Source organism: Telmatherina bonti (assembly GCF_933228915.1).
Source record: "Telmatherina bonti genome assembly, chromosome: 2".
NCBI classification, from domain to species: Eukaryota; Metazoa; Chordata; class Actinopteri; order Atheriniformes; family Telmatherinidae; genus Telmatherina; species Telmatherina bonti.
In genome coordinates, this window is record NC_136620.1 from 30,211,226 (window position 1) to 30,227,027 (window position 15,802).

The window sequence follows — 15,802 nt, forward strand, 5'->3', positions numbered from 1 at the left end:
TTTTTTCCCCCCTGATCTATGATTTTTTTTTTTTTTTTTAACATTTCACTCTCTCTGTTTTCTCTTGCAGCTGAGATCGGTGATTACGACCCTGGGAAGCATCCTGAAGGTTACAGCTCTAAATTCCAGTTCTTCCCAAAGCAATCGGAGAAGCTTGAACGCCGGATTGCAGACATACACAAGACAGAGATGATGTAAGAGAAGAGACACAGCTGCACCTGTACTCTCAGTCCCTATTTGTTTCACATACTTGCAGATATTGCACTCATTCAAGCCAAAAAAAAACAAAAAACAAAAAAAAAAAACTGACTACCCCTTATTTTTCACCACTGACTGGAGTAATGAGGCACTTTTAGTCTATTGTCAAGAATTTCAGCAGGCAACAAAGAAAGGCTCTCTTCCTTCCATTCACCTGTCAGTCACTTGAGGTTGCCCAGTTATTAAAGTGGGTTTTAGTCTTAGATCAGGCTTCAAAAGACCAGGTCTATGCAGACCCACAGTGAATCATACCACTTTTACTGATTAAAGATGCATTTCATTCATGCATCTGAGCATTGATTAGTGTTCAATTATCCTGAAATATCTGGTAATTTCTTCTATAAATGAGCCGATTTGATTTCTTGTGTTAAAAGCGATGTAGTTCGTGTTAGTCTGAACATATAGCAGACAAGAAAAAACAACATATTTCTGTGAAAATGAGACACAATAGGTACAGCATTTCATCAACCAGGTGTAATTTGGATGTGGTGGGAGCAGAATGGCAAACAGCATGACACTCTGCTGCCCACTAGTGGTTTATTCTTTTCTCACCACCAAACAGGGACAGTGAATACTAATATTAATCACTACAATGAAAAAAAAAAGTCAACATACATTTTATTTGCTGCCTTTGGCAGGGTATGATATTTTTCTTCCAGCTTTTCTAGATATATTGATCTTCTTACTGGAAATGAACTAATCTGTCTTAATAAGATATGACATGATTGTCTTTTAATGCTCATAATGGACTGACAGCGGCGTTTGCTCCTCCTCAGTGGCCAGACACCTGAGACATCAGAGCGAAATTTTCTGCAGAAAGCCCAGATGCTAGAGACATATGGTGTTGATCCGCATCCGTGCAAGGTAGGGAGGTGTTTCTCAGTTACTCCTGCACTATTTTTAGACAGTAAACATTTTAACATGTCTCCCACAGGTAACGCTGTACAATTTAAAACACATGTCCGATTTATGAGTAATTTGTATCCAAATAGAATTGTTTATCTTGAAATGTACATTCCAGGATGTGTCTGGGAACCCCGCTTTTCTTGCCTTTACGCCGTTTGGTTTTGTGGTGCTTCAAGGAAACAAAAGAGTTCATTTCCTCAAATGGTAAGCCAAGAGGTGACCTTTGTCTTGTGTGGGCCAGTACTCCGTTATAAAAATGCAACAAAACCCAAATTTGATCTTATTAGACATACATGTATTAAATGCATAGCAGTCTACATGAAACAGCATATGCAGTGTAGCTGGCTGTAAAGTCACAGTCATCCAAGTCAGTCTGGCTCCACCTGTATCAAGATCTGGGGACTGGTATGTGCACAGATGGCTAATTACAATGGTGTTGTGACTAATGCAAGCAATATAATTACCTATATTGCATGTTTACTAATTTGAAATCATTGAAATGCTATATTGACTCACGGTAATTAAGAATGACATGATGCAATTCTTTTCAACACGTTTGCTTTTAACTCGGTAGGTTCCAGTTACCAGTAAAACACCAGACATGTTATGCAATATGTTCTGTATTTATAATGGATTTGTTTGTTTCCATCAGCTGTACAAAGGTTCCTCTCATTGTGCATTCCCTATCTGCAGGGAATATTATCACTAATATGTTTTGTCAGCTAAACACGGAGCACCGTGACTGTTTATGTGATCTCAAAGTGGTTTTCATGAATATTTAAAGAGGCTGTGGCTTTCTGTTTCTGCTTTGCTGTGACCGTTGCTGCGTTTTCTCCTGCACAGGGATGAGGTGACCAAACTCAAGTTCGAAGGCAAGACTTTTCACGTATATGCAAATCAGAAGGAGGTGAGAGACTGAATTGGTGGATGTAGGGTAAACACTTGCTCTGGTGACCCTGTTTGTAGAGTGTAGCTTTCTGTCTCAGTTTATTATATTGTCCTGCACGCCCTCTCATTTTCAACGTGCAGGACAAAAAGATCATCTTGACATACTTTGCACCCACTCCGGAGGCATGCAAACATCTCTGGAAGTGTGGCGTGGAGAATCAAGCGTTTTACAAGTGAGTGTCCAAATCTTCATTCACCAAATTCTCCTCTCGCTGTGACATCATGCTGTATTAGTGCCTCCCCGTCACAGAGCAGTGTCGTGCAGGCTTACGTCATGGTGCCTCGGTGCCCTTAAAAGCCCTTCCCTTCAGGGTGTTTATCAGCAGGAAAAGAGGTGTGAGCTGCCGCTGACCTTTAGTGAATGACTGCACACGGCACGAGACTGCAAGCACTTCAGCTCTCCTTCTGAGATATAGCTCCCCTGCCTCAGCTATGAATAATAACTTAGGTCTCCTCGGCTCCCTTCAGCTCGGGGAAGATGATTAAAAAAGAAGACATGAACTCAGTGACTGAATGTGGTGCAGCAATAATGGCACAGGCAATGAAGAGTCTGTGAGAGAGTGACAAGATTATAGGGAAAAAAGAATTATAATAAATTACTAAACTTATTGTATTTAATCATCTTCCTACTTGTTAAGATTTTACTGGAGAAGAAAGTTTACAGACTAAAATGCAAGCGTGTGCATGACAATGATGAAGCACAAGTATCCCTCGCCTGCAAAATGAAACATTAATCTTTAATATCTCACTGACGATGACAGTGTAAACATATTGAATACTGTATGGAGTTGTGTTGAGGATGCAGTGCCTATAGTCCAAGGCGAGTACATGAATTATTTAACTGCAGGGTGTTTGATCCAAGTTTCTGACTTGTTCTTAAGGTGAAATACAGTTACTCAGTGTTATCTTATAAGGGCCATATTCTGCAAGAAGCTCAAAGAATACATTTTTCTTCCTGTGAGCTTTATTCTAATGCTTTTAACTTCACCATCGTGTTGTTTTCCCCTTCCAACAGGCTTGAGAAGTCAAGCCAGGTTCGCACAGTGTCCAGCAGCAACTTGTTCTTCAAGGGCAGCCGTTTCCGCTACAGGTAGAGTACACGGCGAGGCAGTATGACTGATGACAAGGGAGGGGAGGACACTGCAAAAAAAACCCCAGCTGGAAGCGGAGAGAAGTGTTCCCAGAAGACCTGGCCTCCTGGCCTTCTGTGCTGGAATGTCAGCCTACTTCTGCCTGGAGGAGAAGACTGACACTTCACAGGACAGAGGACACAGAGGGGGAAATAAAGGGGACTGATGACATGAGGCACTGTCACTTTGTATCTATTGTAAAATTGTAGTGTGACAAATCATAGCTTTAATCTTTGTACTATTTTCAATTAAAATGGACTTGGCATTCCCAGTCATTTAAAATCCTAGTGTTTGGTACATAGAGAGAGGGAATATTGGGGTAATGCATTCTGATTGGTTTAAGTCCTGGAGGCATGCTGAAGAGCTTGGGATATGACGATAGTGACACTAGTTGTTAGGTGTGAAGCTACCACAACTCCTAAATACAGAAAACTTTGAAAAACACTCTAAGTTTTCAAGCATGGCAACATAAAAAAATATAAAGGAACCCCCATCGCAAATATTAGAGCAGGCAGTTGTTTGATTCATAGAGCCATCCCCTGTAGAGGTGCAACGCTGCAAATTGTGTCAATAGGCTCAGATGTGGGAAGTGTGGTAAAATGATAAAAGGCAGAAAATATCCCACTGTAAATATCTAGAAAGGTAATGATACTTACACACTTGTACACTGATGCACCTGAAGATAACCTGCTGCCGGCTTTTCTTCATACAGAAAATGTGAACTGCATGGAGGACGGTAAATTCAAACTCCCGCTAAATGTAGCTGCTTGTCTCTGAGTGATTGTTGAAACAAGTAAATACTTTCAGTTGTGTAGAAAACAAATGTATTATCAATAATTACCTTGTCATTCAGGTTAACATTCCCACAATGTTTGCAAAATGTGTTTATACGTATTGCCAACACAAGGCAAGGCAAGTTTATTTGTATAGCACATTTCATGTACAAGACTAAGTGCTTTACATGACACATTAAAAGCAGATGGTGTAAAAAATAAAAATAAAAAAAAAAAAGCACAAAAGGCAACAACAAATAGCAAAATCACAATAAAATAATAAATGATTTTAAAATATTTTAAAGCAAGATTAATTCAAAGTTACTGTCCATATGTTGTGCGTAGGTGCATGAGAAACTGAGAGTTTAGTCTCTGCTAGGAGCTTGTTCCACATGTTTGCAGCATAACAACTAAATACTGCTTCTCCATGTTTAGTCTGGACTCTGGTCTGGACTAGTTGATCTGAGTCTTTGGATCAAAGAGCTCTGCTTGGTTTATATTCTCTGAACATATCACAGATTCTGGTCCTAAATCATTTCTGGGGTTTGTCAACAATCAGCAGGGGTTTGAAAATCTATCCTGTGACTGAGTGGAGACCAGTGTAACACTGACGTCCAAAACAGTTTTCACTTACTGCTTAAGGTTCATGTCCTTTTCTTGTTGGAGCAGCCTTGATTTTCAGCTTTAGAATGAAAATATGCTTGTTTTTAACTACACTTATGCATAATTATCATGGCTGCCTCTCATTTATATGTTCTCAGAAATGAATGCTACACCTTTTCATGCTGCAAATTGTGATCAGTTTGACAAATTGTAAAGTCTGAGGATTGAAACTAAAACCAATTAATAATAACCTTTAAAGTTGCCATGTTTATTGGTCTAAAAAGCAAGTACATTCATGGTGTTTTCCTCCCTTAGAAGCCTGTGTTGTACTGGACTTTGTTTCTTTACATTTGTCCATAATGAGTAGGAAAATCAAGTTTTTGTTAAATCTCACAAGTCTTCCCTTTATCATAATGTCAAAAGTATTTAAATACATGTTGTGGTTGCAGAGATGAAGTCATTTGCCTTAAAAAAACAAAAAAACAAAAAATATTTTAAGTAAAATAAGCTTAAGGGTCAGAATAGTTATTAAAGGTTATTTGCAACTCATTTAATTATTTTCTTATTTATTTTATACACAATCTTCCAACCTTTTTATATGGGATTGCTAAAAAGTTTATTTTTCAGTTTTTGAAAAGCTGTTATTGGGTTTTGTTTCTGTAGATAAATAAAATGTTTTTCAATGAAAGAATATAATCAAATTTTACAACACAATAGTTTTTTCCCCCCAAATAATAATGATGCAGCCTATTAACACATCCACTGATGTCGCATCTCATCGGCCAAGTTGGCTCACGGCTGAGTTTATTTTTGAAGGGCAAACCATGAACATTGTTTTGAGCTATTTGTCCGCGAGTCTGAGTTTGTATTTGTCTGACTGGTGGTAATTCAGTTACTCAGAGCTGAATTCACCAGGTTAATCCAATCATGACGCTCGTGTACTGTGCTCATCCACTGCAGTGATGGATTTCATAGCACTGGGTGAGACCATGGTGTGTGGTTGTGTGTGTATGTGGAACTCATCCTGAGCATCATCTCTGTGCTTTACAACAGTGGACGAGTGGCTAAAGAGGTGATGGAGCAGAGTGCCAAAATCAAACGTGAACCTCCAGAAATACACAGGTAGAGTTGTAAACTCAGGAGAGGCCAGAATGTTTGATCTGAATTTAGTTTTCCTTCATTTTCTTAGGCACCAAACTGCTGCTGATATGTGTATATTAGCAGTACCTGCTGACTTAACCTTTGCTCACAGCTCAGTACAGTGATATTTGTGACTGTTTTTGTCTTTTCAGGGCTGGTCTTGTTCCCAGCAGAAGTTGTCCATCCATCACCCACGGGCCTCGACTTAGCAGTGTACCACGCACTCGTCGGAGAGCTGTACACATATCTATCATGGAGGGTAAGAAATTAGCTGGAGCTCCTTCACACAGGAAGCTCAGAGTTGTAAAATGCATTTCATGCAGTTTATTGCTACAAATGAAACAGGATTGCACTGAGATGTGCCTATTTTTAAAGCGTAACAGCAAAAGTGGTCTGGTTGACACCAAATTTTAAATGGCTATGCATCAGATTTTTAAGAATTGAGAAAACAAACTAACTCTGAAATACACGAGCTGAAACTGGAACCATGTGACTGAGTTTGTGTCAGGAGGGCTGACTGAAGGGTTTGTCAGTCGGTTTGCCTCACTTCAACTGGTCATTTCAGAGATGTGTATTGGTTTATGTTGTGTGGACATTCTGGCGGCCAAAGTGACTTCTTCAGCCTGTTTCCGGGCTTCTGGCCTAAAACAGGGGGTGCCAGTGCTCCTGGTAGTGAGGTGGACACGGCAGGCATGCAGTGGACTCAGGTAAAACAGCAACATCCAGTAACACTGCTGTACACGTTTGCACTCTGTGCAGAGAGAGAAATGGAGGTCAGTAGCAGGTGGATTGTGTATATTTAGAGTTCTTTGCTGTGTGTTCAGGAGAGCCACAAGACTTTCCCACCCCCAAAGTGTGCTGACTGGGTGTCTTAAAGTGGTATTAATACCCGAGCTGAAAATAGCCAGGGTCTTCTGCTCCATGTATGTCACTGGCCTGGGTGGGGCCAAACTAGGAGGCCAGTGCTGGTGGTCATAGCACTGCTTGCAGAAACCTCCCTGTTTCACCTCTGCAATTGGAAAGAAAGCCATAAACTTGTGGCCTGGACTCTGAAAAGGGACCATAAGGACAGGATAGGCACGTACATGTTGCAGCCATGGTGAAGTGTCTCATCCGCATCACTACTCGGGTGAACGTCCACCTGCGTATGATCAATCACTGCTACCGGGATGTGAAGGTTCGCGTGCTGAGCCTGGGGCCTCGCATGCTGGGCAAGGCCCTGGGCGTTCTACCTCTCTATCCTGCCCTGACAGGGCAGCAGGAGCCAGCCAGCATCAGCCCTCCTCTTAGCGCTTCACTGCCCAGCAGCACTTCAGGTAAACTTATCACAGAGCTAGAGAAAGAGAAACCCAAGACCCAGACAGTTTTACATAAGTTTCTTGCTTATCTATCAGCGTATTGTTCAGAGAAGGAACAGTGCCATGCCTGTGGGTGTCTTTGTTTCCTGATTATTGAACAGCTGTTTTCTGGAATTTACTCTTGATTTGTTTGGTTTGGCTGATTTAAATTGAAGGGTGATTCATTTATGTTATATTTGGTTCCCGATATAATATTATTAAGGGCCCAGTTTGCTCATTTGATGTATTCATTTCTGTTAAAGTTGTATTTTTCTTGTTTTGTTTTTTTTTAAATAACACTTTTGCTCTGGTTATAGAATATTTAAATATATTAAATACATTTCTCTGCTTCTGGTTTGACGTTTGGATTGAAAACTCAGCATAAACAGAAGCAGTTTGCATCAGAGATGGCTGCTGACACCCATCCAGCCTTAATGCCTTCTTCTTTTCACTTGATACGGTGTCATGTCAGCAGAAGCTTAGGTGCTCAGCATATTCTCTCAAACTTTACCAGCAAAAAAAGTAAAAAGTCATTTCCATGACTTACTTCCTCATCAAAAACGGAATTTTATCCTTTCTCTTTATAGTGAAGGTGTAATGCTGCTGGTTTTACTCTCTGGAGAATGTGATACCGTCAGCAATGTACTCGACCATTGCTCATCTTCAATGACATGTACACTAGAGTGTCTCTCGTGCACTGTACTGTTCTGTCTTTTGCAGAATTGATTTTCAGCTGTATCTCGATCGTGCCTTTAAAATTTGCTGAATGGTTTTAGGCAGACATGGACTTGGATAATTAGCTTTTTAGGCATCTAGAATTTGTTAGATAAAATGAAAAGCAGGTCAGACTAAAAGGACTATCTGATCATTTGATGTGGAGATGTACACATAGTGTAATAGTTACACAGATACCCCCTAAACACATTGTTATTCCACTCAGTCTTACATTGCTTACAATACACTTTCATTTATTTGGCTTCTTTGTCTGTTGTTTTGTCAGGATGTTTCAAATCCTGCCCTCACTTCTGTACGTGAGCACATGGGTGTATGCACCAACATCTTATAAAACCTTACTCAAGTTTACAATGTTAAAACTACCACCAGATTATCTGCTAAAGGGTCACTTACCTATTTCATTTAAACCATTTCTGATTATACTTCTGATTAATGAATGAATGATGCTGCTCAGTTTCATCACAAATTACTGAAAAATATTCATTCATGTACTTCAAAAAGATCAAGTTTAAACTAAAGAGATCCCCTTTTACAAAACTTTGACATAGTTTTAAATGAACATTAACACTGACAGTAGGATGAAGTGATGCAATATCTGGTTTTTTAGATGAGCACCTAGAAAGTACTTGTAGATTAAAAAAAAAACAAAAAACAAAACAGGATGCTGATAATTTCATTGCTAAGTCTGATTTTTATGACCCAGCAAGTACTCTTGATCGCAGTGTGTATTGTACGTTGCCTCTTGTGTTCGTGGAGGTGTCCTTCCATTTGTGATCATAGTCTTCTCATCAGCTCGTGTGTTCTGTGTGATGGCTGTTTGACTCTGGGGAAAACATGATCAGGTTGCAACTATCAAAGTGGAGACTGTGTGTCTGCACTTTGTAACAGACCTTTGCTGGACATACAGTTGTATGAACCTCTTTTTACCAGAACTAATTTACTGTGCCTGTGAGTGCTGTGCTGTCCACGTGAGGGGCTGTTTTCATGCAATCAAAGTCTTGTAATACAATGATTCAGTCATTGAAGAAAACTGTTGTCTTTGTAGAACAGTTCAATAGCAGAGAGAACAAGATGATTTTAATAACACTGATAATTAAGAGGAGGAGAAAATGTCTGACTAGAAACAAGAAATTTTCACGAGTTTTTTCTACTTTTTAAGTGAGCATATTTATTTAGAGGTGTTGTTACAAATGCACTCACATCTTGGACCCAATGTAACGATGCCACAAATGAAAGCAACCACAATACATATTTCGCAAATGACCAATGCAAAAGCACAGCATCAATGACTCATGCCTATAATCAGTTTTGTACTTTTTGAACAGACATTCTCCACCATTAATTTACATACTGAGGATAATAGTATTCAAATTATCTTCACATAAAAGAACCATGATAATACAAATAACATTCTGAAGACTACATTTAAATTACAGCTCATTATTTATGTTCAAGGCCGAACTATAATATCTGCTTTCAGCTCTCCCATGCTGTTACTCAACACCTCCATGATAAACTAAATGTTTTATTTGTAATACACCTGCAATAATAAAAGTTTAGGCAGTATATATATGTTGTATGCTGCGATCCAAAGTCTCTGTTCATGATGTCAGTCACTTGCTGTTATTAATTTATTATTTATGGGAAAACAGATGAAAATATAAATGAAAAAGGCAATAAGAGTAATTTTACTTAAATAAGCTCATTGAGTCATATCTCTGTTTTACATATTTAGGTTTAAATAAGGATTAGTTACAATTAAGATATGAACCTGAGTAGGATGCAGAGTAATGATTAGTATGGATGTTTGCAGAATTGTGGACATTATAATGCATAATGACAGACTTACCTCCATTTTTACCATACTGAGTAGCCTTGATGCTGATTTATGACATCTCTATGTTCAGTTCATATTACATAACTTTTCATATTACCTCCATCTCTAATAGAGAACATTGTGCAATGAGGCCTGCTCCTTTCACTCTCCGTCTCATTATCAGATAAAAATGGGGCTGATCACTCCTCTTATCGAAATAAAAGCTTCTCGCTTTGATGATTGTTTCAAGGAAGCTTCATGAACCCTTGAAATTATTCCATTTTCAACAGAAAATGTTTTTTATGGATAAATGATTTCTAGTGGAGCAATTATTTTACTGAAATATGTTTACCCTTGATGATGTAACAGGATCATGTTTGTTGAGGTATCCTCTGCTACTGAAGTACAGCATGGCATCACTGATCAATTCCATTTACGACTGGTCAGAAATACATGTTCACTGAATTTACAGTTATGATTGTAGACTAGAACGGCACACATCATTCACATCTCAAGAATTCAAGTCAGTTTTATTTGTACAGGTCCACTTTCCAACAATTTCATCTCGGACCATTTTATAGACACATCAGTTCAAGCCAAATTAAGCAGCCTTGCTAAGGAAGCCAACAGATCACATCAAATCTTGACTTCGACCCAATTCCCCATCCTTATTGGGGCACAAGGCGACAGCAGAAAGGAAAAAAACTCTCTTTTAACATCTCTTTTAACAAGTCCAAGACTCGTATCTTTCTCATGGTGCATAACAGGGATCCTCAGTCCTGGTCCTTGAGGGCCAGTGTCTTGCAGGTTTTCTTAGTGTCCCTGCTGGAACACACCTCAGACTCAGACAAGCTCTGCACACGCCAGCTAAATATACATTGATTTGAATCAGGTTTGTTCCAGCAGGGACGCATGGAAAACTGGACACCGGCCCTCAAGGACCAGGATTGGGGATCCCTGCTGTATAACGTGTAAACACTTGAAAGGGAGACTGAGAAAATACATATCTATTAGTCATGTCCCACCCATGGGATGTTGGGTACCAACAGGTTAAACCACTGTTAAGTTTTGACTCCTCTCTTGAATGTTTGGCTGAAGATGTAACTCTGTATTTTGACAGAGCATCAGATCTTACTGGTATTCTGTGATTGAGCTGTACAATGTGTGTAACAGTGCTATCCTTTTCTTCCTATCTGAATTCCTCCTCTAGGTTTGGAGTCCTTACGTGACAGTGCCCACTCTACACCTGTGCGTTCAGTGTCCCATGGGGATTCCTTCATACCACGCTCCCGGAGCCAGGTTACAGATGCCAGCGAGGGGATGGCGGTTATCTCAGACGACGCTTACAGTCCATCTGACAGCGTACTTCCCACACCTGTGGCTGAGCATGGCATGGAGCTGGCTGTCTCACGTCAAATCAACGGTGCGCCCTGCAGCATTGAGGAGGAGAAGGAGTCAGAGGCAGGAACGCCTATGCACGGGGAAGGGGGTGATATCGGTGTGGACAGTAGAGCTGCACAGGAGGGTGCAGAGGGGGACTCAGCCCTCAGTGAAGTGGAACAGGTGAATAAGTTTGTCTTAAGTGTCCTCCGTTTGCTCCTTGTGACCATTGGACTCCTCTTTGTCTTGCTCCTCCTTCTCATCATCCTCACCGAGTCAGACCTTGACATTGCATTTTTAAGTGATATTCGCCAGACCCCTGAATTTGAGCAGTTCCACTATGAATACTTTTGTCCCCTCAGGCGATGGTTTGCCTGCAAACTCCGCTGGGTGGGCGGATTACTTATTGACAAATGAGAGTGTGGCAGTAGTGTCCGTAAACCTATTTGGGGGTCTGAGAAGACAGTTAGGACTCCGGAGTGATGGAGGGCAGCATCGTCCCAACTATGAACCAGCTTCTCTCATCCTGCTCCTGCAGACATGCAGCTTGGACCACTGCTGGTAACACCGGGTCAGGATCTCTCTCTGATTTACCCCACACTCCAACAACCACCTCCTCACGTTCTTTTTTTTTTTTTTTTTTTTGCTTTTCTTCAAACAAAGCCTGGAGACATTTTTCTTTCTTTTTTTTTTTTAAATCCTTTTTTTAAATTTCATTTTCAAATATTTTATGTTCTCATATTAAAAGTGTAAATGAAAGAACTGAAGGATTTCACGCAGTTCGTATAACAGAAGATTTTATTGCAACAGATGTTGCCTTCATTCATTATTTATTGCTTTCAGACATGTTTCTGCATTAGGAGAAGGAGATGAGTGGATGAATGGTAATCAAGGAAGTTGATTCGTATTTAACAGATGGAAGTGCGTTACGTAAGAGTCAAAAGGCTAACTGCTGTGAGGAAGTCTGAGTGGATTCAGTATCTTTTTATACATCCCAACCAGAAGACAAACAGCAGATTTAACCTTTTTTATTAATTAATTAAAAGAAAAACAGAAAAGCCTGAAGGGAAAAGTAAAGAAGGTGCATAAAACTGGAAAAAGACAGGGTGATTACCAAATGCCTTTTAAAAAAAAAAAAAAAAAATGTTGAAGACTGCTTGGAAATGTTTTGTTTTGACTGTTAGAAATTCAGTATACAGCAGTATACAATGTCAGCTGATGAAGATCACATAGTTTTTCTAACATTTTATAAGGATAAAGTGAAATAAACCGGTAGTGTTATGTGTCCCAGTAGTATCTGATGCAGTTAGAGAAAAGCTCATGATGATTCACTGGCACCAATAGATAATAGCTTAGATAGACGTGCAATGCTGATATGGATTTAATAACGATTTGCTTTGAATGTGCTCATTTTTTAAATTGTTTCGTTTTATCTCCAAATAAGTTACTTTGCAATTTTCTTCATCCAATTGAAGATCGATCAATGTCAATTTCTTTCTATAAAGAGCTTGATTTATTTTGGTTTCCTATCAACCTTGCTCTTAGGTTTATGTATCATACAATATTACTGCTAGAATAAGAGTAATGATGTACTTTTTGTACAAATTAGTTTGTTTCCTAAAATATATTGACAGGTTTTCCATGTATATTTTAACAGAACTGAGATGTTATTTTGTTATCGAAGATTAAATTATACCTTTTTTAGTGCTGTGTTTAAGTGAGGTCAGAAGCATTTACAGAAATGTGGAAGTAGGTCGAAAAACAGCTTTTACCCAGATTCACCCACCAGAGATCACACCTCCCATCACTCTGCCAACAATCAGTGTACACATAGCTGTTAATGATCATCAGCAAAATGTACTTGTGTCAAATAAAAATGTGGAGATATTATTACAGCAAGGCAAACAATCACATCTTCATTTGAACTTTTTCAAATATTATTTTACTTGAAGAGCGAGCTGATCGACCGATATAATTAAGAAACCAGCAAAAACACCTGACTCATGGCTTAATATCCTGCTGAAATTTATTTGACAGTAAATAAGACAAACTTGGGGCTGAAATGATCAGCTGACAGAATAGACTGGCAGCTGTCTTGATAAATGCATTTTATCTACTGCATAAAACTGACTGCTGCTAGGTTTAGCTGCTACAGTGTGAGACTTCTTATGTCTTTTTAAAAACGTCTTTACTGTTTTGGACCGTTGGCAAACTAAAGGACAACACATAGAAATGATTCTGAGATATTTGCCCTTCCATCTTTCTGCCTTGAAGCTCCAGGGAGTAATAACAGCTGGATTCTGGGTGAAGTCTGTTTTTTGTATTGCGTTTCTACCTTCTGCACAAAGTGCAGGTGTCAAGTTTTAATGTGACTGAGTGTAGGAAAGACAAGATTTCAGGTGATAGTGATGGATGTTTAGATGAAGCAGATTAAAGTTTGTGGAAATTAAAATCAGGACAATGGCATGAGGGACTGAAGACTGGACGGTTTGAAATGCAACCTGGGAATGGTGGCACTTTGTGAGTCATTCATCTAATGGCTTCACAGACAGGTTTCTGTTTTGTTTTGTTTTTTTTTTTTTGTTTTTTTCTGCACCAACACATCTCCCTGCAGCTGCTCCACTGAAAGCCTGATGGTGCTACTTTTCTGCCCACTCTTCTGTAATCTGAGTTGAAATTTTTGTCCTGTCCACAGAGTAGCACGCACGGCGGCGTTGTGGCTGGACCCACTCCTGAAGCTCATTGCATTTTTCAAAACCAATGTTATCAGTTGTGGATGCAGCACTGTGTTAGAAGAAATATCAACACATCTGAGCTACACTGGCAAGAAGCCTGTCATCCACACAGCATAGGGGTAGAATCATTTACATGCAGTGAGCAGCAGATGTGAAGATAGAGCACATTGTTCCCCCAACAAGTGGTGGTGCAGGGTGGGTGGATGAACATTTTTGATGTTCATTCATGTTTGATACTTATTATGTTTTCACTGAGGTCAGCGTGACTCATCAGCCCAGCCAGGATGCGTTGCTGGACATGTAATAGTCTGTTTGCAAAGGTGTTTGACATCTTAACAGCATTATGTAGCTTCGGCGGTCTCTCTGAACATGCAACAGTTTTTTAAAGACAACATTATTCAAGGAGCAATAACAAGGTATGAGAGCAAAAATATGTGACTTATTAACTGTCTATGAAGATATATATATATATCTATATATATAGATATGTATATATCTATATATATATATATACACATACTGTTCGAAGAGTCAAAAGCGTCCACTATGTTTCTAGAAAAACACTTGCCAATTTGCTGCTGTGACGAGTCTTACAGGAATGTGACCACAGCTACCACTGTATTCTTTATAAAGAAGAAAATCAGTCAGAGACCTCTTGTTTGGGTGTTTGTTCTGTCGTTTCCTTTGCTGGTTCATTATTTACGTAACAGATTGCTCCATGTGCCTGGATTCTAACCTACAGTTACCAAAGTGTCAAAGATGAAGAAATGGAGACGTCTCCTTCAAACACAGACATCTATTTTCCATAGCGTAGAAGGACAACAGTGTCTGGAAACATTTTCCAAAATCTCTTGCTTACCTTGTCTCGGGAGGTTTCCTGTTACAAACCTTTACATTTTGCTGTCACATTTACATTTTATTTCCATTCTTTATTTCTTTCTTAGCAAGAGACAGTTCCAGATATTTTTAATATGTGGTACACTGGAAGATGAAGATTTATAATGAGACATTTCAAAGTACAGAAACTGGGATGGACTCATTGACAAAATCTGATGGTAAACAGCTTCAAGTTATGTTAACTTATTTTTTTCTCCTTTAGTTTGACTAATTCTTTTAAAACTTTACCCGTTTTTAATTTTTATTTTAATAATCAGATAACTTAAAATAACCCCAGTTACACAATTGGAAACTAAATTCCACAGGTTTCAGTTAATGCAGTTTAAGGCGTTACATAACCAAATAAAGTATTTTATTCTCATTTGGCTACCTTATTTCATACCTCACCTAAAAATTATTAATGCGTTTTGCACTGTGCACCACGGACTTAGCTGAAACTTTACCAAACAGAAAACATCTTGATTTAATCTAGATTTTCTCCACATTTGGTTCCAGCATTCAGACCCATGCACAACACTGCATACACATATCCATGTTTAATGGTGTTATTTAGTCTGCCTGATTTAATTCCTGGAATGGACATTGCTGTTCAATTATGTTAAATATACAAGTCTATATATTTATATATACATACCTATTTATCTATATAAATCCATGTGCCAAATCCATGTCATGTTTAGTCTGATCCATTCCAAACCTATGTTTGTACTGTAGCCACCTTCTGTACAAATTAGTATGGAATACTGTTTCCCTCCAAACGTCCCTTGTAAACTGGTGCCATTAAAAAAGAAACAAAATAAAAAACAAAATTGATTCAAACTTGAAATAAATTGAAATAAAAACAAGTGATGTGGCTCCACCTTGTGGTTTTGTCTCAGCATGACTGGCTAATGTAGCAACAGCCAACAAACAGGAGAATTAATCATGAATGAAAATGCAAATATCTTTAATATTAAATAGAAAAAAAGGCTCCCACATGCTCCAGTAAGAGCGAATATATCTGACATTTTACAGCAGGTATAATCTGCACAGATACAATGCAAACGATGTACACAACTTAAAAGTACAGTTTTATGCAGTTTCAGCTGTGGTATAACAGATTAACACTTTACAGAAATTCCCAGCCAGCAGCAGGGAAATGTAG

At 38.9% G+C, this 15,802-nt stretch overlaps 1 protein-coding gene across 2 annotated transcripts in view; it reads left to right on the forward strand.

Moving 5' to 3' along the window:
• frmd5a (FERM domain containing 5a) overlaps window positions 1-15,495 on the forward strand; it is a gene marked incomplete at its 5' end in the record, with an annotated part of 55,463 nt that extends 39,968 nt beyond the window's left edge. For both annotated transcript variants that reach the window (XM_079253323.1, XM_079253324.1), the window contains 9 exons: window positions 71-194; window positions 1,035-1,122; window positions 1,280-1,368; window positions 2,008-2,071; window positions 2,194-2,285; window positions 3,128-3,202; window positions 5,672-5,740; window positions 5,911-6,017; window positions 10,857-15,495. In XM_079253323.1, the coding sequence (XP_079109449.1) occupies window positions 71-194; window positions 1,035-1,122; window positions 1,280-1,368; window positions 2,008-2,071; window positions 2,194-2,285; window positions 3,128-3,202; window positions 5,672-5,740; window positions 5,911-6,017; window positions 10,857-11,443 (1,295 nt within the window). In that variant the 3' untranslated portion in view covers window positions 11,444-15,495. The remainder of the gene's footprint in view (window positions 1-70; window positions 195-1,034; window positions 1,123-1,279; window positions 1,369-2,007; window positions 2,072-2,193; window positions 2,286-3,127; window positions 3,203-5,671; window positions 5,741-5,910; window positions 6,018-10,856) is intronic.
• Between the last annotated feature and the right edge of the window lie 307 nt (window positions 15,496-15,802).